At 39.0% G+C, this 26,356-nt stretch overlaps 1 protein-coding gene and 1 long non-coding RNA gene across 6 annotated transcripts in view; both read left to right on the top strand.

The window, feature by feature from the left end:
• LOC140684492 (uncharacterized) overlaps positions 1 to 5,817 on the top strand; it is a 29,464-nt gene extending 23,647 nt beyond the window's left edge. Inside the window, exon 2 of the long non-coding RNA XR_012056817.1 lies at positions 28 to 5,817. This is a non-coding gene — a long non-coding RNA (uncharacterized lncRNA). The remainder of the gene's footprint in view (positions 1 to 27) is intronic.
• The window catches only part of PCCA (propionyl-CoA carboxylase subunit alpha), a 268,217-nt gene that overhangs the window by 233,621 nt on the left and 8,240 nt on the right, over positions 1 to 26,356 (top strand). For 4 of the 5 annotated variants that reach the window (XM_030276646.4, XM_072931569.1, XM_072931574.1 and 1 more), the window contains one exon: positions 18,615 to 18,755. In XM_030276646.4, the coding sequence (XP_030132506.4) occupies positions 18,615 to 18,755 (141 nt within the window). Of the gene's footprint in view, positions 1 to 13,481; positions 13,689 to 18,614; positions 18,756 to 26,356 lie in introns of those variants that run through there. The other variant, XM_072931572.1, reaches the window with a different exon arrangement.

Genomic DNA, 26,356 nt, shown 5'->3' on the forward strand with positions numbered 1-26,356 from the left:
AGAGCAACATGCAGAAGCCAGTCTGAGGTTTTCTAGAGCAACATGCAGAAGCCAGCTGGGGCACCTTGAAGCATCCCAAATGGCAATGGCACTTGAACTTCACCCCTAAAGCTAAGATGTTACAGAAAGTTTCTCTTCAAGTCTGGAATTTACTGGGAGCATTACCAGCAGAATTTCTTTTTACTGTGTGATGCACTATTTAATACTTTAACTGAATAACAAAACTTCCTTTAGAATGCCTTTCAAATGTATGAGAACAAGAGAAAGTCTTGTTTTGTTCCATGTTTCATGTTGTTGATCATAATAAACTCCCTTCCACTTAGCCCCTCCTGCTCAATACATTCTTTCCTGTGCAAGAGGAAGATTCACAGCTGTAAGAGAAAAGGTTTTATAGCCTTGAAACAGAAATAAATTCTTAGATGTGTATCTACTTATGTAAATGTGTAACTAATTTGTACATACACAGTGTGTATGTACTGTCTATGCTCATGTTATAAATAATGTTGTTTATACAGATTGAATTTAGGTAAAAAGGAACAGTTTAATGTAGATATGAATGAATCAGATGATGTTTGTACTTTGTGTGTTCAGGTAATATGATTCTGCATGTGATAAAGAAGCTTGATTAGTTTCCCTCCACACCTGCCCCCCCCAAATCTGTAACTTTGTTGACATGAATGTTAAATGAATTAGTGAAATTATAAAGCCATTTAATAACTGGTATTTCAAATTTAAAAGTCAAACATTGGGAAGATGAGGCTGGAAGGAATGGAAACAAAAAGAAAAGCCAGGAAACACAAAAATATTCTTTGGTGGTAGTGTTTGACTCCTACACTAAATTGCCTTACTGCCCCATTGTCAAACCTTCAGTTTTGTGGACTCCAGCAGTTGCAGTGGCTCTCAGCGTTTTACATGTACTGTATTGAGTATTGTTTGTCATCATGGGCACCTGAAAGTGAATTATGGACATTTCTCCTCTGCTTGTGATGTAATATTACACAGGAAATAATATAAAGCATAGATTGTTAATTGCAGTACTGTTTTATATTTATTCTGTCAAGCTAGATATAGCATTTGTTCTGGTTTTGTGAGAATTGTGGGAGATTACAGTTGTCATAAGGATGTTTTTATGAAACACAGGTAAAAGGGAGGAAGTATGGATTACGCATACTGGCTTGCTGTATTTTTTGCAAGCAAATAGCAAAACGGTTATGGATGTAATATATTTTCTTTTTAAGGAGAAAAAGAGCTACTATAGATTTTTAGGAATTCACAGTTTTTTTCAAGGAAGGCAACTTAAGTCTTAGAATGTATGTATAAAAAAAGCTGTGAGGTTGTAGTTAATTTCGGAAAGATGTGAGCAGTAAAGACTGTTTATATTTTAAATCACTATTCTTTCTCTCCCTCTTTCTGCCTAAATATATGTAAATATTTCAGTGTTATTCTAGAGCATTCTGTTTTGTTTTCCTGGCTCTTATGCAAAGAATATCTGAATATTAAAATCAGTAGTAAAGCATGTGCTCAAGTGTGCTATGGAAGTAAGCTTTTCTTCAGTGTACTTTGTAGAATTTTCTATAAGTAAAAGCAGGATTGCTCAATATGTATAAAGGTTGAGGAAGTGGCTAGAAAAAAGTGATGCCTTGGTAGCTGGGAAAATGACTGCTGCATCATGACTTCAGAGCGGTACAAGTGAGGTTGAGTTAGTCTAGGAAAAATGGGGACTGTCTTAAAAAGATTAAAAGCTGAACGATTGTGAGAGTTCAAAGATATGATCCATAAGGGAGAAAGAGCAACCAGAAGACCAGCTCCAACTGAAAGGGGAGCTTATGCCACCCTTTTCTTAATGTCTTCTAAAATCTTCTTGCATTTTACTTTAAGTATCTGTAAACAAAATGACTTTGCCAAAGTCTCTGTTTTTACTTGATTTTGAAGTTAACAGTTGTTTTGTCACTCTCATTGACATTAGCATTGTTTTCAATGTATATAATACAACTTAAAAGGAATCTTAGCTTATATTAACTGATATTGCATTCATACATTCTTTTCTAATTGAAAAATACTGTTTTTGCATGTCCTTCCTAAAACTAAACATTTCTTTCTCACTCTGTTTTGAACAAAATAAATTGAAATTTTTGCAGTATGCGCTTCAAAATGCAGAGTTGTCTTTCACATAATACTCATATGATGCTCAAGAGTTCAAACATAAATATTTTTCAAGAAATGCTGAGAATCTTTAATGTTTCTTTCTTGAGGTTTCCTTTTTTCTGTTGTCTACCTCATGTGGCATAACCTTGTCAGATGTTCAGTGTGCAGTGGTGTTGCCTGGTAAGTTTTCAGATTGTTACTGTGCCGGTGCTGCCTATTAAATCCAGATTCTCCTTACATGAAACCTAAAAGAAGAAGTAAAAAGACAAGACTCAGCTTTCACTTCAGTTACAGTTCAGTCACACACCAGAAAACTCACATTTCTGGGTATTGATTGTGTTCATTTACCACAGCAAAGTGCATTCATTGATAACTACCTGCTGGTATTGAATCAATTGTATGTGAAACACGGGGCATTATTGTCAGGTAGGGTAAATAATATTGATTCTGTTTTAAAATGAATACAGCATAGGAGAAATTAATTTGATTCTATGGAGTCATTAAATTATGTTCTATCAAATATATAAACAGTGAAGATCATGTAATATGATCTCACGAGGCAAGTTACAATTGCAAGTTTTAGCAAGATTTCTCCTCCATAACTGCAGCAGAGAGATTTTATTTTTGTTTTGTATTAAAGGGGAAGAGAAATCCAACGCCTGTAATCGATCCTAAGGTGGGAACCCAACTGGTACCACATCCTCTGATACTCCTTAAGTGGAACTACATTCTTAACTGACTGCATTAAACCAGGCCCCTCGGTCATGCTGTAGATCAGCAGACTTTGAAGCTTCAAATACCATTGTGACTATGGACTCTGCAGTCAAAAGCCCTTATCTTCCAAAATTAGCTAATAATCAGAAACAGGAGAAGGGAGTTGTGTTGATTGATCATCTTTGAAACCATTGGCTCCATAAAAGAATAGTAAGGAAGGACAAGTGCAATAAGCTCAACTACCACAAACATGAGTCAGCCACGGGGATGGCTTTGGATTGCTCTTGCATCTCTTCCCTTATAATGGCAATGAGCTGTCTTACAGAAAGTGTGTTAAACAGCAGCAGCTAAAGCACTGTTCTGTCAAACACAGAACCCTTTTTGGATTACAGGTGACCATACAACTGAGACTTAGTCACTGATCATGTACCTCAAACATTGTCTTCATAATCTGCACTCTGATCTTGAAGTTTTCATATATGAGCAAATAAGTTACTGATTATCACATACCATATGAAGGGAACATGAGACACTGAGAATTCTGCTTTGTCTCATTTCAGATATTTAGTAACAAATAACTTAAAACCAAGCCATAGCTGGTTGAACAGGTATCTAGAATTCCATGTTTGGAAACAGTAGTAAGTCAAAAGAGCTGGAAGAATAAAAAAAGGTGTCTGTATATGAAAAAGGGGCAGAGGATATGAGCCATGTGACTGTAATTGGTGAATACAATTTCATCATGAGTGAAATTTATCTGTAGAAAGTAATCCATAGAGAAATGAAGGTAGATAATAGTTACTAATCAGTGTTACAGAAATCAACAAAAACATCTGTGTGATACACTTCTTTGACAACAGTGTCTCAGATATATACAGATGTCTTTAAGCATCAGGCTTAAAGGTTCAGAGCAGTTCAAGTGCCTATTTTGCCACCTATAGCAAGATTCAAGTACAATTTATATGTCTGAGTGCAAGAAAGCGATCCAGGAGGTTTAGGATACAGTAACCTTCTGAGTGTCCTCAGGACACCCAAAATAGGTTTCGCAGCTGTCTAACTAAAGGTACCTGTGTCTTCTCAGCAGCCCTGCTCTGTAGAACTGGATGTCAAACGACTTATCCTCCCTGTGCTGCTGAAACAAAGTACTTGAGTGCAGCTCAAGTCTCCTGAGAGAATAGTCTTTGGAAAACATCTGGCATGGGTGGGCAGAATTGACTTCAACCCAAAGCCTAGCAGCTGTGGCCACACTGATGAAAATTCATAGCAGTGAAAGTTAGAGGTAGTCGAGTTTTGCAGCTCTCCTTGCTGCTGAGAGTGCTCGCCTACAAGACTGGGGGTGGGAGTTCTGTGCTAAGTTCCACATGACAGAATTAAAATTTACTCCATGCCTGCAGTATGTTGTAACTGCCAAGTCTTAGAGATGTAGAGGGAGAAACCCTGTGCTTGAGACATTCTATGGGGAAAGCAAATTTTGATCCCCATTTTCAGAACCATTTCCCCATGTCAGACCAGGTAGCTGGGCAGAATGCAGTTTTCTCCTCTTCCCAGCCGAGTTCCTTAGCCTTTAAGCCACATAACTAGTTTTGTTCTTCCCTTGTCCTGTTTTTCCACTCATGAATGCATAACTGCCTGCCTTACACAGCAGCAACGGTCTTCTTTGAGCACATTATAGTCAAATTTGTGAATATTTTAATTATTGAGTCCATTTTGAAGTATAGAGTGATGAGCTGCTTGACTGCCCTTTCACCACTCTGCTTGGTGTGTTGCAGTTTTCATCTACTGATGAAAGCACCCCTTTATTAGCCAGACCAGTATTGCATTGTCAGCCAAATTTCAGCCACGTTGGATATAGTTAAAATTGAAAGAAAAGAAGTTTTTTTGCAATGTGTGTCACTTAAAAAATTTATTAGTGAATAATGTTAGAAGAGTGATCTGTTAAACTTTGATCTTATCCCACTGTGAAATGTCCTCAGTTCTATTTCTTTGCAGATTTGACAGACAAACTGGGAAGCTTTAAAACTTCCAGGTAACCTGCATGTTTCTTCCTAACATTATACTGAGTAGTGAGAGTATTGTGATGGATAAAACCAGTGCTAATTATTTCTAGTCCTAAAACCCTTTCCTTCTCTTCATCCTCACATTACTCTACACAGCAATACTCAGGAATTTGCCTTTTTCAGTGGCATTCTTTGTTGTTCTGAGTTCCTTTTCCTGTTCCCAGACTAGGTTTGTATAATTTTTGATACGCAGACTCACTCATGTTGCTATATATGCCAAGTGTGATGAACTGGTATGTTGAAAATAGATATCTTACTATGGATGTGTTACCCTACCTATGTTATTGCCACTAAAATTCTTTCCAGTTGACTGTTTTTTACCTTGTGGTTAGTGGATCATTCCTAGTCTTCTCCCAGAGCACAGAGATTCACTGATTAACAACAGACTTAAGAAGGAGTTCAAATATCTTGTGAAGAGTGCTTTTGGTTTTTTTTTTAAGCAAAAATGGCAGTTAAAAAAAACCACAACAAAGTTTTCTAGTGATTGAAATAAGTGCACTGCAAGTTGCACTTCACCTTTTAAACCAGCAGAGATATTAGCCTGGTGACCCTGGAAAACAGCTTTTGGATCTAAACCAGTGGTAGCTCCAAGTGTAATACTCCAGATCTATTGTAGGTTGTCTGAGCAATCATTTTGTTGGATTACACTCAGAAAAATGCTGTTATGAGGAATAAACATAGTTTAGATACAGAATAAGATAGGACAGAATGTGTAAAGTCTGGGCACCCTGGTCTGGTGGGAGGAATCTCTGCCCATGGCAGGGGGCCGGAACTAGATGATCTTTAAGGTCCATTTTAAACCAAACCATTCTCTGATTCTATGAAAATGAATCTCTAAAAGAAATCCTATAATGACAATTGCAAATATATTTCCCATGGCCTTAAAAAAAAAAAAAAATAAAAAGGTTATTCAGTGAAGTGGAGAACTGATAAAATATTTATTCAACGTCCATTATCTTTGAGTTTGATTTGCATTTAAAGAAATATTCCTAGCTTTCTTTCTACACTATTTAAAGAAATATTCCTAGCTTTCTTTCTACACTGTTTTCATTAGGAGGATAGTTGGAGAGTTTCACATGATACTTTAATTGTTGTGCAAAGAATTGTGTCAGTAACAGAGATGAAATATGGAGATTAGTACACTCGGTGAATGCTTCACAAAGATTCAGTTTAATTAGAAAATTAAACACTAAATCACTTTAACAAAGAATTTCATAATATTGCTGTGAGGGCTGAGGTTAAATCAATTATGAAGCAATGGCCAAATCTCACACAATAATAACTTCAGTAGGAGTGACTATGAGTTATTAACTGAGGTGCTCTAGTCTTATGGCAGTTTGGTGATTGCCTTTTACTGCCCTGTCAGGCATATTTCACAGGATCACAGAATCCTTATGGCTGGATGAGACCTCTGGAGATCATTTGATCCAACACCCATGACAAGTCAGGGTCACGCGTAGCAGGGGACACAGGAACATGTCCAGGGGGGGTTTGCAATGTCTCCAGAGAGGGAGACCCCCACACCCCTCTGGGCAGCCTGTCCCAGTGCTCTGCCACTCTCAAGGGAAAGTTCTTCATGTCAGGGTATTGCATACAGCATCATTCATCACTTCATCTCCAGTCCCAAGTCCACGGATAATATTGCTGCTCACTGATAAATGAGTCCCAGGACTCCTTACAGGAGTGTTATGGGTTTGGGCTAAGACAGCTCAGTCATAAGTTGTTTAATCATAGAATCATATAATAGTTTGGGTTGGAAGGAACTTTAAACATCATCTCATTCTAACCCACCTGCTGTTTGCAGGGACACTTTCCACTAGATAGGACATTTTCTCAATGTCCTATCTAACCTGGCCTTGAACCCTGCCAGGGATGGGGCATCTGCAGCCTTTTGAGCAGCCTGTTCCAGTGTCCCACCAACCTCACAGTAAAGAATTTCTTCCTAATAACTTATTTAAATTTACTCTCAGTTTAAAACCATCAATCACCCTTTCTCATGTCACTAGAGACCCTTGTAAAAAGTCCCTTTTCAACTCTCTTGTAGACCCATTTATGTAGTGGAAGGCTGCTAGAAGGTAGAAGTGGCCCCTAGAGCAGAACTGGACCCTATTCTCCTGACTTTTGTGGCACATTTGGACTTGAAGAAGTGTCTGTATTATGTGGTACTGAGGAGGTAAAGCAGCAAAGCTCCAAATCTGGATTTTGAACCAGGAAGGAAGATAGAATACAAGTACCTCCACTGCTAAGTGACACATGATCAGGGATTTGTATTGCCAGATTGGATTTAGGTGCTTTAATTTTGCTCAAGTGTCCTACATTAGTTATGTAAGTCCTTTTGAACCTAGCCCTTGGGTAGTAGCAAATGTTGTCATGGAAGGTTTGAATTACAAAAGCACTAGTCGGTGACATAAAAGAGCATTTTAAGTCCTACATTAATAGTGCTGCCAGTAATCATGGTTGCAATAGCATGTATTTCTAAATTACAAAAGTTAGAGAATGTGCATCTATTGCTAATATATATATCCTTCCTAATGCCACAAAACAGTGATTGGAAATTTAATGGTAGGAAACAGGTATCACACCAGTGCTGTGCTATGGCTGAGACTTTCATGATGATTTAGTATCCAGTATAATTTAAAAACCATAACTAAGCCCCATTTTATTACCTATAATAAAATGTATAGATTTTGTGTGGATTTTCATAGTCTTACTGTTACTCTTTTATTGCATCTGAAATAAAAATGTAATTTTTTTAAACTGTGGAATGAAAAAGTATAGCACAATTAAGTGGTTTGTCACAGCCCCCTCCTGAAGAAGACAGTAAGAATGAGGGATTAATTTTTCAAACAATTTTTTTCCAGGCAGATGTGTCCTTATTTATGTGCAGTGTAGTAATTCACTTGGTTCTTACTGAATTCAAAGTTCTTACTAAAGTGTCTTCTGTGATACCATGAACTGAGTGAAATTAGTGGGACAAAAACAAATCCAGAACAAGATCACATCCAGGATTTAAAGCCTCTCTCTATCTCTGGCCAGTAATGGTACTAAACCCCCTAAATCAGTAGTCAGGCTGTGTAATTGCCTTGGTGTGAGAAGAGAGAGTCTGTCAGGAAGCCATATGGAAGAGATTATCACACCATTTATGTAAAACTGCACCATCTTGGATGACTTGAGTTCTCACACATGGACTCCTTTTTCACAGCTTCTAGACTCCTATCTAGACTCCTGTTTGGAATTTTGAGTTTGCAACAGCCTTACAAATGTATCTGGACTTGCCCAGGTTCAAGTGGCTTCATATTTAAACTTTCCTAAATCCATATTTCAATCCAGAGAGGATTAAAATATACTGAATCAAATGTCTGTAAAATGGCCTTGACCTCCTGCACACATTTTTCTCCAGTTGTAGGTGTCATTGTGCTATGTGCTGTACAAAACAAAACAGAAAGATGCTGTGGCTTACCAAGTAGTATTTGGAAGTGTTCCAAGGCAAATTAACAGACCAAGCTCTAACCAGTGCTTGCCCAACCATTAGAAAACTTAGTAAGCTGTGAAAGAATGCACTTTGCTCTGCAGTTTTCTCCCTATGAAATGTACAGATTAAAACAATTTTTGCAGTCAGTGGGAATTAAGGTCTATCTAAATGTTCTCTGTGGTTGTAGGTATCCTCACAGTGAATGAAAGAGCTCTCTTCTCTGCTTTTTCCTCCATTTAAGTGTGTGCCAAAAGTAGCACTGAGCTTGAAGGGAAGAGGAGTCAAACATTTATTATAACCTGGCCACCCAGAGGAGGAAAAACATTGGTGTCTACAAATGAAGCAGCATTTGCTTGACCTTTCTGTAAATTAATTTTACTCAATAGGTTGTTTTTTTTTTTTTTCCTAGTGAGGATATGTTATATCCCAAATCAGACAGTACTTTTCAAAAAGTACTTCCATACTAAACTTACTGAATAGCTTACAAATTTCTAGTTAACCCAAAGGAATCAGGGTGAAAAGTAGTAGTGATCCTACAGGTTTTGATTTGCTATGTAATTGGTACTTCAGTTTTACACATCTTTGGCTTTTCCCTTTTTATAAGTAATTACCTTGGTTTCTAGTCAAACCAGACTCTACAGGTTGCTTTTGTGAGCCTTGAGCCATTTATTATCAATGGACTTGCTTTTTATTGTTGTGAAATCCCTTATTCCAACAAGTTACTGTGTCGACATACAACTGAGTTCATAGTCACCTGTGGCCAGTGCAACTCATGGCAGCCTTTATTAGTTGGGGACATCTGTGTAACTCCTCAGACAGGGAACTCCAAGACAGCTGAACCAAACTTCCCTCTGAAGTGTTTCAAGATGTAGTCATAGGGGATGATAGTACCTCTACAGTTGCTTTCCATGGGTAAGAACTGGAGCTGGGCAAGTGCTCCTTATGAGGCAGCATGTTTTCATTCTCAGAATACTGAGCCTTTCTAGCCATGCTGGCTGTGGTACAGAAATCTCACAGCAAGCAAATATTACAGTTCCATGAAGGTAACTGTAATAGGTATAGTTACATGGAAGTTCAGACTACCAGCACGCTTCATCATGCCTGCTACCACTGGTCTGCCCCTCACCTTTTCCTGCACGCATCCTGTAACAGTGGCCACTTCAGTGGTTTGCTTGGTTTTTCGTTTGTTTGCTTTGGGGGGATTTATGCTTTGTTTGTTGGGTTTTTTTAGGGGATGTATTTTTTAAAAAAAATGAAACCAAAATCCCATCCCATTTTGCAGCCATCTGGGTGTTCTCTGCTACATAATGTAGAATCAATTGTATGGTTCTTGTCAGTGGTAACATTTTAATTGTTATATAAAATAAACAGGTCAAATGTTCTTTTGCCCATTTTAAATACTTATAGAAATAAAATTTATTTTAAAATTAATACCTGCTAAAACCCTCAGTATTATGCAATAGGGTTAGTAATGTTTAACCACACTGTCTGTACATAACTATAAGACATATTTTTTCCTACTCTGGATCATATTCCATGTTTAGAGGGTATGATTTTGTAAACACTTAAGCATGTGATCTGCCTTATATTAAAAAGAAGTTGTGATGGCTGCTGTTGGCCTGGTTACCTATAAAAAATTAGGCAAAAGCCTGCAGGACTGGGGCACATTTCAGAAAACAAGTAGTTGCTTTTTCTTGTGCTGATATTTTCATGCTCTTTTTCAACAGATTTTATCAGAAAAATGGAAATGATTACAGTAGGAACTTCTGGTGTTTTAAGGCAAAAAGCAAGTCACTAGTAATGTAACCAAGTAATTTTTAAAAAGTTGCAAGTGCTTTGGCAGAAACTTGTTTCTAACCAACCTGCAGATGAGTTGAGGCAATGTTGTGTGTTTTACCCATGTTCCACATGTGGTACTCAGGGCAGTTCTCCCCGACTTTGTCATTAAATAGCAGATTTAAAGTAGATGTTTGAAGTATATATAAGTTGACCGTATTTGAAGCATAAGGGTGATGAAAGTGATGCATTATGTCACTATAGTATATTGACATTATCAATTATGTGTTATTAAACAGCTTAGCTGACTGAATGATTTACCTTGTGTTTAACTGCCTCTTTCAATTAAAAGTAGCAAATGCTGTAGAACCGGGGCACAGTCATAGAAACCATATATTTTCTCCTGTTAACACCAGCACTGCTGACATGCAAGTGATGGGAGTGTTGGCATTTTGCTGCAGGCTCTAATGGGCTAGTTTAAATGGCCTAAAAAAAAGTGATTAATGATTAGGAACAGAACTGTTACACAGCTTCACAGCTCTTTTCCTCAATGCATTTCCATTTGCGTCAACCAGCTGCACACTTGGGAGGTGTTATTTCAAAGTAGTCAACACGGGGGCATTTTTCTACTGCCATTTGTTTCTATTTCTTAGGTCCCTTTGGTTGTCCAGATATAGCTAGTGTTTCCTTAAAGTTGTAAGCTTTAGTGATAAAGGAGGATGTCCTCAGACTAGTATGTCTGGTGACCAATATCTAAAACTGTGCAACTCTATTGTCATTTCAAAATATCTTTACCATCCTGCTTACTCCTGTTTGGTTTATTGTGCTGGAAATAATCTAAAGGTTCCTCTTGGAGTAACCGAATCACTTCATCAACCAGTACATGATTCCCCTCTGCTATTCATTTGATTTTTGCAAGCAGTAATTTGTACATTAATCCTGCTTGTTCGTAATGGGTAACTGTCCACCCCTAAGCCCTCCCTTTATATACATGGATACACATTTGCATGTATATCTGTTATGGGTATTTCTTTGGGAGCTGAGATCAATAGACACTGCTGCAACACTCCTACCCCAAGTAATAATTAGGTGCCATGAGTAGAAAAAGCAAGTAGTTCCAAAAGAAAATTAAAAACAAGGCTGGAAAATCTAGCATCTCGCTCATTTTAATGAACCTTAGGAGAGTGAGGTGTCTAGCAGACATAATGCATTCTCTTTGCTCTTTCAAGCTAAGGCAATATCAAACACTGGTGTAGAGGGGATTGAACACTCAAGGGGAAGATATCTTGTACTTTTTGGAAGTTTATTTCACTGTACTGAGATCTTAGAGCTTGTGGCTGAAAGTCAGCACTTGCTCTTAGGTATCATGTTGCAAGAGAAGTTCATTTTCTTAGAACAGGACATTTGTGTAGTATTTTAGTTGCTAGCATTTTTTTAGTGATCAAAGTATGAAGCTCAGTCTTGGCTGTGTACAAGTTCAACCTAGTTTTCTGAACAAGAAACTTAAAAAAAAAGTTCATACAATAATTTGGAAGGCAGAGGGGAAAGGGGGGTGTAGGTTTAGAGTGCAGTGGTGTTGACTGCAGCACACATACCAGAACCACTCTTTTACAGAATATGCCAGACAGATTTGCAGTGTCTGCGGGGGCATAAGCATGGCTCAGAGGTGAGCACATCAGCAAGCTGGCTTGTCCTTGAATGTAGTGTTCAAGGTGGTGTTGTAGCTCATCTTCCTTTTTTAATGCTATTTTTAGGAAACTAAGGCTGAGGCAGGCATGCTGAAGGCTCCATGTGTGTGTTTGTTCTCTGGCTTTGCAGTACCTTTGACTCAGCTGATGGACTTCAGCCAAGCATATCAGAGAAGGAAGAATCATTATGGTCCAACCTGTTTCACCTGTTTCTTGAACAAAATGTGTCCAGGTGGAGGAGGAAGCTGTAACTCATTGTTACAGAGGGACACAGAGGGGAGTGTGGTCGGAGGCTTTGGCTGAACTCGAGTTTTTTTAAGATGAGAGAATGCAGACTGGAGAGTGCAGCTGGGAATACCCCCAAGGCTGTAATGGTGTTTTACATGGCAAACAACTAAAAACCCCATCTGAGAAAAAGCAGGCCTTGATAGTCTTGGTGCTGACACAGCTACTTGTTACTTCTGAGAGATTCTCCTCTTGTTTGTGCAATATACAGACGAGGATTTATACTAGTTTTCTTGTCTGCATATGCATGGACCAGAATATGAATAATTTTTTACTATAGGTGTGAAAAGCTTCTTCCCTTCTTCTTATCCTTATTAGGACATTTACTTATCAGTAGCCACTCGAATGTCTTAGTTATTTTTTTTAATATTTATTTTATTATATTTTATTTTTTCACAGACATTTTCTGTTTACACAGCCTGCATTTCTAGTCTTTGGTTGGGCCAGGCGAACATCTGCTTTGCATAGTTTGCAAGTGTTACTTATTAACTCAGGCTCCCCAAATTCGGGCAGTGTTGTGCCTGTTCCCAGGCCAGGCTCAGCCTGCTACTTGTCTTTTGGAAGCACGTGTTGAAGTTCATTACACACATTTATTCTTCAGTTTTCTGCTTGGCTTGGATTCACTTCTAAGATTCTGTTCTGAGACGATGATGTAAACTATACAATTTAAAAAAAATTTTTTTTTTTCCTTAGGCACCCGTGCAGCACTTTTCCCCCTGTAGTTCATAGTAGTACTGCTTGTGGGCAGGTTTCAAAGGAATCTCATCTCCATATGGTTTTACCCGATAATCCTTTATCCACCATCTTCAGCTCTCATTCCTTTGCTTTCTTGCCTGTGGCTACGTTTCTATCTCTGCATCAATTAGCACAGTGATTTATACAACAAGCAAGCAGTTTAGAGGTAATGGTACACAATTAACATCTCATTCCACCATAAAGGGTATGCTAAATACCCCAGTCACTGCTTTCTCTGCCTGGAATTGAAATAAGTGTTTGTCCTAATTCATATGCTATCTGATGTGAAGTGGGCCTGCTTTGTACGGCACTACACCATTAATCTAATTATAGATAGCTGCAAATGAAGTGCTGTCTGAGCACAGAGACTGAAGAAAATAGCGCTTTTGTCATTTAGCATGACTCTGTGAAGCAAGATCGCACTTTACACGGCAGCATGGCAAAATGGGAATCTGAATAATATTGCTGCCTGTTGCATCTTTTCTAATTACAACAGCGTTGTAAACACAACCGGGCGCTGATATAAATAGAGCTGTAGATACGCTGTCATGTGGGTTGTAGGAGAAAATCCTTAGTGTGCTGTTGTATTAAATGATGCATCCTGATTGACAGCTACCTTGAGACTGCGCTGATGGAGTTGTCAAAGCCTTGTGCGGCCGCGCTGCTCCGGCGGCGGCAGCTGCGGCTCCGCGCCGCCCGACCGGAGCGCATCGCCGCCTGTCCGTCTGTCCGCCTGTCCGCGCGTCCGTCCGGCTCGGCCCGCCCTCGGCCTCCGTCTGAAGCGGAGGGAAGCTGCTTTTTGCATGGCTTTAACCCTTGGTAGGTTTCTCTAGAGTGTTAATTATGTATCACACAAGGAATGGAGAGTGGGAAGTGCGGCTGAATTACAAGCCTAATTAAGTTTCTGCTGCTGGAGTGTGTACTACGTGGTGGCGAGGCTCCTCTCGGTTTTCTTTCCCTTTTGCTGCTAGAGGCTCATGATTTTTGTGACTGCTTTGGTATTTTTATTATTGTTATTTTTTTCATTAGCTGTCTCTGTAGCAATTTGAGTATTTGCTCCTCCATCAGACTAAAAGTGCTGTTATTTTGTGCAGGTGTTAATGCCAATCCTCACCACCACCCTGTGGAAGCAAATTAGCTCTAGAACTCAGATATTGGGGAAAAAGGTGATTTGCAAAATGTCCTTTATCTCCTTGTTCAGTAAAGAGTCCTTGACTCTGAAAGAAGGTGGTGTCTGACATCTTTGAGTAACATGGAATAAATACATCATTTTCCTGCTTAGATGCTGTGGTGGAAATTTAAGCAAGGGTATGGTCATGGTGTTGACGTATATAATGGTTAATAAAAGAGGCGGTGTGTTCATTGTGTTTGGAACTGAAACATTGCTCGATATTGCTTCCACTGAATACAGAATAATGTACTCGAGCGAACTGATGACGTCAAACCACAGGTGACAACAGTGAAGTGACTTGAGGCAGGACCTGGATTAGGAATGCTGAAGGGAAATTGTGACCACAGTTAATACATTTCACTCGTTCTAAACCCAAGACTGTGAGGCTAGTGAAAATAATGAAGATGCAGAGCAGACAATTTCTCTACCGAAATCTGAGCTATGTAAGATTTTCCCCCTTCTGACCACAGGAATGACAGACATTTGAAAAACATGGTTGAACACTTAGGTAAAGCATGCTGAAAATCCACATCTGGTCAGCAGTCCAAACACTAACGTAAGTAACATATGGGTAGTGATTACTCTATAAAATCTCCAATGGAGTTTGAACATTTACAGCTTCTGGGGACATGAGTTTCAAGTGTACAGGGAAGATCATATTTAATAAACTAATGTGAGCTGTAACAGAGTGCAATTTTGAACATTTTAGTGAAGATTTGCAATATACTGATGTATACGGTAAGGGAACCATATCTGTGCAAACTACAGAACTTGTTTTTAAGCAAGATGGGGCAATATATGCCCTGGCCATTTTTTTGTAGCAGTCAGTCTACTTGTCTACTGACTTGGGGGATCACTAGAGAATGTACTGACAAACGTTCATAAAACCCAAGGTATAATTTTCACTATATTTGCTTTCTTCTCCCCCACCCCCACCCTGTATTGCTGTTACTGCACCTTTTTGTGTTATTTTTGTCATGGAATTTGGTTGTAAGAGGTAGTTTTGCATTTTACATTAACATCCAATTCATTTAGCAAGAGAGGTAGTATGCTGTTACCCTTAGAAAACTATTAAGTAACACCATTTTTCCCTACTATAATTTTTGTCAACTGACTGTGGACTCCAGTGGTCTGGTGGAAAAGAAACACCTGTTTTGTGCCATCAAAAGCTGTATGGCTTCTTTTGGTACTGCTTCATTGACTTCACTTTGGCTGGCAGAATTGGGCTTTGAAACCCTGTGGAGTGGAGCAGTGGCTGGTGACAAGGTCTCATCAGCATGGATCTGAGGGCTAGCAGATTTCCCTGCTCTCAGAGTCCACCTGCAATCTATTTATGACTCCAACGAATGTTTCTTCTGGTTTAGGCCAGTGGAAACCTCCTGGTCCCTATTTATAACCCAAATTTAACAACCTTCCCCAATTTACGCCTCCTTCTTTCTCCCATCTCCCCCTCCTGAGCATAAAGGAAGAAAATCAGAACCTCATCCGCACTTGGTTAGCAGCATATCAAAACTTCTGCTTCCTATGTTCAGCATTGTTCTTGCTAAATCAAAGGCATAGCAGCAGCGTTTGTCATGTAATGAAAATATGTGGTATTTTCTTAATTGTCTTTGTTGTGGCAGCACTGGTGGGCATTGTTTGACATGGTCTTCCAGAGAGTGCTGTGGCTCTCACCGAGCTGCAGGCAGGTTGGGTGAACAGCACCCTGCACCCCACTCCACAACTCATCTCCAGGGAGAAGTAGCAGCACTACAAAGGGATATTTATGCAGGTATTTAGTGGGGTCCAGCCAGCAGCAGAAATACATCAAAGGTAATCTTAGAGAAGGAACCTTTCTTTGCGCTATGTCTTTTTATATTCTGAAAGGTCATTTGTGAACTAACTGTGCCAAAAAAGGCCTTTCCCCAGAAGTTTACTGTTGTTATTTTTTACTTTTTGATTACAGTAACTTGCTTATCCCCCAAACAGACTAAAGAACAATAAACAAATACAAAAGGAAAAGGAACAGCTCATCAATAACAAAGACCTGCGTTTTAAAGCTTTGAGAGTACTGGCTCTTACATCTCACTCCAAGCAAAGCAGGAGTCCTGCAGAGAAAGGAATCTAAAAGATATGAAAATTATAAAGATAGTAAAAACAATGTTTGGTAGGGATATTTTAGCTTGGTGTGGAGAACTGAGCTTTAAAGTGCAGCATACTGAGGAATGTGTTTTTCCCCCACTGCTGAATGTTGTGAAGTGCATAGGGAATTCTGTATTTCAACCCCTGTGAAATTCTGTAACCTAGATGAATGCAGAAGGTCTGGATTTCTCTTCAAGTTTAAATTTTGAAAGTGGGCAGCTCAAGAGTGTTAATGTGGCTTAAAGAAATGAAATGGCATCTAAACCTAATCCTTTGAAATCATATCAAAATAGTCTCTTGCAAGAGGCAACAATACGATCCACAAACATAACTTATTTCTGCGTTCTTTTTTTTTTATTTCTTTTTTTAAAATTTATTTTCAAACTCTGAATACAAAGAAGACACCAACCATGGATACTGAAACTGTGCAATTTGTTGTAATTATATTCCCCCCCATAGATTTAATGAAGGACTTTTAAGTACAATTTATCTTTGATAAATAGTCCCTCTACACAGAATGTTTATTAGATTGACAGCAGAATACACTCTGCAAGCTTTTTTTCCTTGCCACTTATGACTCAGATGAATTTTAATAGGAGTAAAAAGCTTTTATTTGCACAGTAATTTCACTTAAGGATCATATCCTTCAGAAACTGGCAGACACTTGTATGTCTTGATTGCAAAACAGACACTCAAGAGTAAAGAAACATGCATAAGATGTTATTATTTGACTTGTCACACCGCTGCAATCCTGTTTGCAGCTTATGTCACCGATTCTCCTATGGGCATCGCCCGGCCTGTCCCTGCAGACGGGCGCGTGTCCGCAGTGCTGGCACACGGGCCGGGGCAGCCGGAGGGGCTGGAAATCCCGAGTGCCACAGCCCCAATTGCCGCGATGCTGCCTGCGGGAGGCTTGGGGTCTTCTGCACACAAAATGGGGCTGGTTTCCCCGTGCCACGGCAGCTGCGAGCGAGGCACATGGCTGGGAACGCGTCCTCAGATCTTTGGGTGCCACTGGCAGCTCCAGGGAACATCGCTGTGGCGTTGTCTTACACTTACCGGGGTGCGGTGTCACGGTCGGTTCCTGTAACCATTTGCCTCTGTTTCCTGAGTGAAGGGCTGCACTGTTCATCTCACAAAATGCTGTGTGTCCACACACCATTTATGGCGGATGATAATCCTCTGTTACGTTGTTTTAATTCGGCTGTGAAAGACGCATTTTAAAGATGTCACTGCAGAGTTAATCATCTTTTGCATGTATTTCGAGATACCTTGTTCTGCTTCCTGCAGAAGCAGAAGGTAGAGTCCCCCTTTACCTTCGCCATAAGGATATCGGATTTTTTCTGTCCATGTGAAAATGAAAAGTAAAGACATTTTATTGTTAATAAAACAATAGCTAATTGTTTTGGAGGAAAACATACTGTTCCAAGCAAGGTGTTGAACTTTACATCAGCAAAATACGCATTTGAATTGTAAATGCCGCCCGTCGGATGCTTATTATGAAAACCTTTGTTTAAATTACGGCTGGAGCGCGGCGCTGGCCTTGGCTCGGTGTGCCCCGGCGAGGCGGAGTGTCGCGCAGAGACCTGCTGCCATCTACCGGCTCCGTGCGCTCCCGCCCGAGCGGCGGCCCAGGGCAGGGAGCTCGCCAAGTGGTGGCAAGATTTTAAAAATAAAAGCTCTGGGGCTGAAATCACTTCAGGCAATATTTATATGCCTTCCGAAAGGTTTCGTTTAAAGGGATGCTCTCACCTGAGGGTCATCGTATTCCCCTCTGATTTTAATTGCTGTAAAACATACTAGAGAAAAACAACACTCTCTCCAGATAGGTGATGGTTGCTGAATGGCTTTTATTGCAGATAAAGCATATTCAATACGATGACTTTTGATTGTTCTGCTTATGTATGAAAAATCAGAATTGAAATTGAATTAATAGGGTTTAATTGCAAAATCCAAGGAAATTACTAACTTCAAACATTAAATGCATGGTTAATGTTTAAAAGGTAAACATAATGTTTAAGATCAGTCGTGTCACTGAAAGTCTGGCAGACTTTCCGAAAAGGTCTATTTCCTATTCATCACTGCACTGGAAAAGAATCCCTCAATATTCCTTATCCACCAAAGATAATGTGCAGCAAGCAGAAGGGCATTTTTGTTTTAAAATTTGAATCTCCCGTCTCTATCCCAGTTTTAAAATTAGTCTGACATGTCTTTACTGTACTTGATTCTTTGGTTTTATGTGCACTTTGCTGCAGACTGGGGTTGCGTATTTTTCTTTCTACATCCTGAAAATGAAACTCTGAATAAAGATTTCAAGCAGTGTTTTTTAGACACTCCTGTGAAGAACGGCTAAGAGATGTATTACATAAAAATATGCCATAAAATAATGCAGGCTATTGACTGGAATTCACCAAGGTACAGTTTTCTAAACCAGTCCTCTTCCTATTCTTTAGTACAAATTGCAAATACTGACGAAGGTTGCTGCGGAGCTGAGCAAGTACATGCCAGAGAAAGCAGCAGAGGACACCTCCAGCATTTTGAGATCTCCCATGCCTGGAACAGTGGTGGCAGTTTCTGTTAAGCCTGGGGACACGGTAAGAAATGTGATCTATATATCTATGTTTTCATTATATATGCCACAGAAATTTCACCTTGGTGCAACTGAAACTACAGGTCACACGGTTTGATGTGGGGTTTTTTTGTTGTCTTGGTTTTGTTTCTTTTTTTTTCTTAATCACCTGTAAAATAAAGTGTGCTGAAGGATGTGTGTTGGTTTTAGTTTGAATTTTTAAAACTAATAAGGAAAACCAATTCAAATTAAACTGGCTTGAAAAGAAAAAAATTCAGCTTGGTACATGTTCACAGCAGAAACTCAAAGAGATAGCTTGGTTTTGTATTCCAAATACCTTGAGGGGCAGGACAGGTACAAGGGAGAAAATGGTGAGTAAATTCACATAAGTGTGTGTGTGTACCTGTCTGTCTGTCTATCTGTCTCTCTCTGTATAAAAGCTGTTAGTGCTAACAGGAGGAAATTCTTGATTTTCTGCCCTGAAGTAATAAAAATATTACTAGGAAAAAAAGGGACACGGGACAGATATTTAACTTTGCCGTTTTTTGGTTTTGTTTATTTTAAGAACCCCTGTGTTACCTTTTTGCAAGACACATGAGTTGGGAATTCTATGCTGGGAATTTCCAGGCTCATGTAGTAGTAGTCTTCCTGTCTTGCACAAGGAATAAACTTGCCATACAGAAGGGAAAGTGTTGTTGCTGTTCTGGGGATTTCCAATCCTTCTTATCTCACGTTGAGTTGGACAAAAATTTTTGGTTTAAAGTTGTTTCTAACCACTGACTTGAACTCCGCTTTATATGAAATTCTACCACATTGTATCATATGTTATTTCTAAGGTTGAGGCCCTTATCTCTCATAACCATTGGAAACAACGTAGTGAGAGCAGATACAGGAGTATTTGAATCAGATAGTACATACTAATTTTAAAGTACTGTCGTCAGTTAAGTGATGCCGTAAACATGTATGTAGCACTTAGATACAAACAGAAGCTTCAGTCACAGGGTTCATAATTTATGGCAATGAAAGCTAGATTTTCTTGAAAGATGATTCAAAAATGGGATCAAGATCTGAAATTTAAAATCAGCATTGCACTTATTAGGTGGCAGTCATCAAACATGCTGACAAAGTGGTACATTTGCTTACATTTTGCTATGATATTTTGGTTTTAAAATATATGATTGTTTCTGTCTGTGTACAGTGAAAACAGAGTCATCCTGTTAATACAGAAGTTCTGTAGGTGCCAATGTTTGTAGTAATGAAATAAAGACATTTCAGAGGCAACAGATCTAAGTTAAGCTGGTAAGAAATTAGAAATTTTTTTGCTTCTACACTTATCTTTCTTATCTATGATCTATACATGCACAGACACAGTTCAGATATTTTAAAACAAAAGAACAGTATTCAATTAAAATTATTCTTGATGTCATTCTTTATAGACAGAGGAATCTGCTTTCTTTGTCAAGGGCAAAACAAGCGGCTGAATGGGGAAGATAGTAAGCAAATACTTTTTGTGAAGAATTAAGGGGAACATTTTTAAGCCAAGGATTTTAAGACTTTAAAAATTTGTTAAATATTTATTTTTGAGAAGTTAATTCTAAATGTTACCAGCCTTCTTGCTGTGAAGAATAGTTCTTGTTGTCTTGAAAGAATGAAATCAGTGGAGAAGGAGGCCAGAGCCTAAGGGATTTTAAGTAAATAAATAAATGAACCTCCCTCCACAAATCTACAAGTGGTGCTGTGCATCAGAGCACAAGTTGTTAAATAATGTGTGTGAGATTTCTTTTTTCCCTTCTTCTCTCCTGCAGCTTTTTGCTGGAGGCACTGAGTGGCAGAGCATTTGAACAGCATAATCTATGTTCTGCTGACCTGGGCTTGTCATTGCTAATTGTGTGGCTTTAATTGCAAAATACACATTTGTGTTATTGAAAAGGGTTTAGCTTAAATCCTTCCTTTTCAGGACTAGTGTCAAAACGTTAAAAAAAAGCGAGCCAGCCAGCGAATGAGGGTAACATCAGCTATTGGCACTGGATAAGCAGTGGGATGGTGGATTCAGATTACACCTCTTGGCTGTCTGTCACAAAGCAGCTCGCCCACTACAGCTGCTGAAGGCATGATGGGCAGGGAGCTGTAGCTCCTTGATAAATACAGCTCTTTTTGTTGCACTGCTTGGGAAAAGTCTTAATTTCTTTAGTGCGCTGGAGAAGTGGGAATTTAAGTAGCTCCTATTTTGTGTGCTTGCCACTGGGTTTGGCAGCTCAGATTTGCACGGTGTGTGAAAACAGCACAGCTGAAAAATGGGAGAACACGAGGCAGTTGTCCATCCTTCTCCTCAGGTGTTGCTGCTGCTGGCAGTGAAGCTGTCAGGTTACAGCTACTCTGAGACTGCTTGCCCTAAGCTGTGAGCTGTGCACCACAGTGTTGGTGCAGCACAGTCCTGTGCTCACAGAGACACTCTCAGAGCGGTCAGGAGCTGAGCTGCCATCCCTCTCCTTCAGGTGTAACTTTACAAATGGGTCACCTCATCTTTGTCTGACTGGCCGCGCTTGCAAACTCGCGGTTCTGGCCCACGGTTCAGCCCCAGGGCATCGCGCCCGGCCAGGTAAAGGGTTTGTTAGTCCCTCTCCATGTTTCCGTAGCCAAATGAGGGGCAGTGCTGATCTCTGGGTTAGTTTCCCCCACTCCATGTGTCATTGTTTTTACTTGAAGCATAGTGTTCTCTTTCGGCTGCTGTTGCTGAGAAATACTTTGGTCTGGTGAAGCCTGATAGAAGATTGTGTGAGCATCCTCTATCCAGCTGGTCTGATAAGCAGTTTTCAATTCATTTTTTGCCAGAAGATATTGCATATGCAAGGAATTTATTTTCTTTTGTCTGTAAGATGATCTGTAGATTTTAGTAACACAGTGGGGAAGTGCTGTTTGTCATTTAGAGAGAAGCAGAACTTGTGATCCTGCCAATTTCTTTAGGTTTTTAGTTACTTTCTACTTTCTTTATTTTCCTTCATGTGATCTGAAGACTGTAATTAGTTGTCACTCAGTTATTCCTGGAAGCACAATGAAGGCACTCAGAAGCAGAAAGCAACATAAACAATGAAACAGAAATCTGGCTGACTAGAAAGAAGGTTAATATTATTTAGGGAAAAAAAAATTAAATTTAGATTACATTCCTAATAACACAGTCCTATTAATATAGGAAATACATCCCTTATTGGGGAATGAGGGTGTTTGTGTCTTTGTTTTCTAAGTAGTCGTTTATGATTGTGTGCATTAGGATGAAATTTGGCTTTGGGAGAATTAATTACTTTTTGGCTCCTCATGGTGCTGTGGGCCAGAGAAACCACTGGACTTCAGGAGTCCAGGCAAGTAATTCACTCTGTTTTTGCTAACCCTGGGGGCAGCACGAGCCAGCCTTGGTAGCACACAGCAGGATTTTTATGCCAGAGTGTGGAGATGGCACTGCAAGTAGTTCTAATCTCACCAAAGCTACCACAAAGACAGCACCATAAAAACTACTAAAGCTGCACAAATTCCTTTATTTACTGAGAGGTCAGAACACGGCCAGGTAGTTGAAAATACTTCTTCTTTGTGTTGAGTTGTTTGGCATGGTTTTTGTGCATGTAGGATTCTGTGCACTGAAAGTACAGGAGTGGGGAAAGCTCTAGATCCTAATGGTTGCACAGGTAAAGCAGTGTTGTTGTTCCTAAAGCAAACACATCCAAAGTATTCCCACTACTGATTCCAAATTTGGTAGTCTGAACTGTCCACAGCAACAAAGAAAGATCTTAGCTGTCTTGATTGCCTTGCAGCCTTTGCTATATTTTTACCTATGAACATAGTTTTTGCTTTTTCATTTTTCTGTCTGTCAGGAATGCAAAGGTGTTTTTCTTTTAGTTGTATGTTTCTGTTGGTTGTTTTTCCTTTTTAGTAACATTAGCCAGGACATGTGTCATTACCTGTCATTACCAAGCTAAGCATTGGTCAATAAGCTAATGCCTAATACCTGGCAGCCTAAACCACTTCAATGATTCCCCCAAAATTAAATATGTAAAAGGAAAGCACCTCTGAATAAACACCCCAGTGTTACTGAGTCTTTTAGGACTACAGCCAAAAGAAGAGGACGATTAAGTATTTTCACAGAAGTTGCTAAATTGCCTCTCTTTCCAGGAGATTAAGATTACTCCAGGTTTTGGAAGTTATCACCATTCAAGCCATATTTTAAATGTACTTTTCTCATATAAAAATTCCTTATGATTTCAGCTAGTGTAGCTATGGGCATTAATATTGCATGGGATTAATTTTTTCCTACCAAAATGTCAGCTGTTAAATGTAGATGCTAATTGTCTCAGTAATTTCAAAATTGGGTAACTTGAAGGCTGCTTTTTTAGTTGTGTAACTTACAAAAGACACTACTGTGTTTCCACCTTTTAAAAATAATTAAAGAAAAAAGTTTTAAGCTGCATTCACCTTTCAGTTCAGCTTCATGCATTTTATTTCAATTTCTCTTATTATTTAGAAGAATAGTTTTTAATAAGATCTTTATTCATGTTTTTCCATCTCACAAGCCTTGGGAAGCTTTTGCTATGGGAAAATATGTTTTGTTTGACCTCTACTGCTGAAATACTCACTACTAAAAGGCAAAACAGAAGAGCTTTCTAAATTCTGTTTGTCACTACTTCATTCCTTCATGTGAAAGAAAAGGTGAATTTTTAACCTTACCCGTTGCCACCAGGCAGTTGTGTGTTGTTTAAAGTTGTATTTGTCATTCAGACCTGAAAATCTTAAAAAAAACCAATCTTTTAAAATCTTATACTACCTGGAATTTATAGCAGAGAAACAACATCCAGGGTAAAACAGTAAAAATGTATTTGCTTAAGTTCCACATTTCATTTGGATAAATATGGTATCAGTAATGTAGTAACATATACTACATTTCTCTTGTGTATGAACGTTTTTTTCTTTTGCTGTCTTTTCTTTTTCTTTCCCTTTCCCTCCTTTCCTTGCTCCTGTTCTTCAGAGCATATAAAAACTTCACTTGTCAGCTGAAGGGAATTTGCAAACTTGACAAAACCTGGTCACAAACCTTACATAGTTTTGATGATTCTATGTATTTGACAATTTTCTTGGGGTTTACCTCTTGGGGGAAAAAACCCTGTTGGTAAATAGGAAATGTTAATGGTTGTATAATATCCAGAGTAAAAGTAAATAAATATTTCACCATTCTTATTACATAGGGCCACAAGTAATAATTGTAGTTACATTGAAAAAAAAATTAACTATAATATTTAATAATGTAGTTTTTTTTATATTTGACTTGAAAAAAATTTTACTATGTATTTTATGCAATTGCACAGTCTGACATTCATGTTCCAGTATGGTGTAATTAAGAAGGAAACCCTATTACGATAAGTTAGAAATAGTCAATACTATTAGAGTTTCCACCTAGGAGAAAAAATGTTACCAATCCTTTGAGATTAATTCATACTTTTTTTTTTTATTATTATTGTGGTGTGCTTTGCCTTTTCAAGTAATAAGCAACTTTTTAGCTGTTACTAAAAAAGTTGACGGATACAGATTAAGCGAGTTAGCAGAAGAATAGCCCCAGAAGTGCTCTGCCTGAATATCTCTTGCCCAGCAGCCTGGGATGGCAGAGGCAGTTGGGGCAGTGTGTTTTGGATAAGTGGGAGTGCAATGACCAGTGCTGATTGCTGTCAGGGGGACATCAGTGACCTTCAGTCAGAGGTCAGAAGATGTGGGATGTGCTGTGTTCAGCTTTATTCGTTAAAGGAGTATGGCAAAAAAAGTTTAGTAATGATTTGTCAAGTACTATTAATTGCTGCTAATTATATTTGCAGTTCTGTAGCTCTGGTTTCAAAGTTAATTTGGAAAGAAGAGAAAACTTGCACTAATTATTTCACATGGTAATGGACAATGCCAAGGAATTGCTTATCCAATTCCTCTTGATTTGTTTTCTTGTTGGATGCTGGCTGCCAATAAATCAGAGAGAAAAAAAAAAATCTGGGAAGGGAATGATACCAGCATGGACTACATTTAAACAACAAATAAACAAACAGAATTCCTGGTATCTTCATAAATAGTGAATGCATACTTTATTCACTGCTCAGAGATTTTGCACAGGCATAAAGAAGGTGCTTGTTTGCAGTTATTTTGCAGAAGGCTACAAGAGAGGATACCTCTCTTTCATATAGCACTATCTTGCATTGTCCCTTTTCACTTAAAAGGCTCAACAGGGACTTAAGCTGCAGAATAGTGGAAATTGTGAGTGATGTTTACTGGTGTCTTCCCTAAGATGAAGAAGGAGATACCAATAAAATACAACTCTCACTTCACTTCTTACCAAATCTAAGCTCGTATTTGCTTTAGGCTGTCATTGTTTTTTTCCACTTCAGCTCCAAGAGCCTTAAAAATGTTCCGCATCAGAGCACCTGTGTTCTAAATATAATGGTCTTAAAAATGTAATTGAGGGATTTTCACTTTTGTAGGCAAATCAGCAGGGTTGATATTGATCCGTCTTTTTAGGGAGCCACAGTGCACCAGAAGGTGATACTGTAGAGGGCCCCGTAAACCCTCGGAGCCTTCTGTCTAATTTGGCAGAAAAACACAGAATGTCGGACAACAAAAGAACGATCCGATTCCGTAAGAAATCTTCATCCCTCCCACCTCCTTTTCACAAGATAAAAAAAAGAGACTTAATTTTTTCAGCTGCACACAATGATTTGGTGCTCACTCTTGCATTGAAACAGTTGCTGTCAAAACAGGCAGGAAACAGTTTTCTTTTAATTGCTGAAATCATTCGGAAGTGCTTCATGCACGGCTTCTATACAGCAGATGCTGTGCATTAATTGGCCTGTGTAGGGCTGACCCAGGGTTCCTTGCAGCGGGCCCAATTTTAGGCAGAGAGTTTAAATAGCTTATTTCTTATTTTGTATAACCTGGCGAACATTATGAGCGCGCCTGCATGTGGGGTATTTCATGGTCTGCAGTTTCTAACGTCATGTGGGTTTCAAAACCTGTGCTTCTCTGGTAATGTACTAGCAGCAGGTAAGCTCTAAATACCATCCATCAGGAGCTAATTTTTTATCCAGATACTCCAATGACTGATGAACCTGTCTTTTGTATGAATGTTCAGCACAGGAGAAAGCCATATGCCCCTGGCACTGGTTCCTATGCATTCTTTACAGTTTGCAGGGAGGAGATTAAGGAAAAAACAAACCCTTACATTTACATGTCTTTCATTTATTTAGCAGTTAGCACTTTCTAAAATAGCTTTATTTATTTTTTTTTAACAGTGAAAAGAGATTTAGGTCTTTTAAAGAAATCTGACTACCACTACTCCTTTTCTTTATCAGAAATATTACTGCACACCCTTAATAGGGAACCTTGTTTTGCTACTCCCCGTCTGTTCAAAACAGACCTTAGCCCATTAGAAGGTCCTCCCTTGTGTGGGAAGACCACAGCTGTTACTGTAAATCTCATCCAGTAACTGTATCACCCCCATTTTGTGGCTCTGAAGGATGAAATTGAGAAATGGAATACTGTGCAGTCATCCTTTACATCTCCAATTTTAGGCCTTTGCACATCATTTTCATGCTTTTATTCCAAATCAAACGA

The sequence above is a fragment of the Taeniopygia guttata genome, chromosome 1 (genome assembly GCF_048771995.1).
Source record: "Taeniopygia guttata chromosome 1, bTaeGut7.mat, whole genome shotgun sequence".
Taxonomy (NCBI): Eukaryota; Metazoa; Chordata; class Aves; order Passeriformes; family Estrildidae; genus Taeniopygia; species Taeniopygia guttata.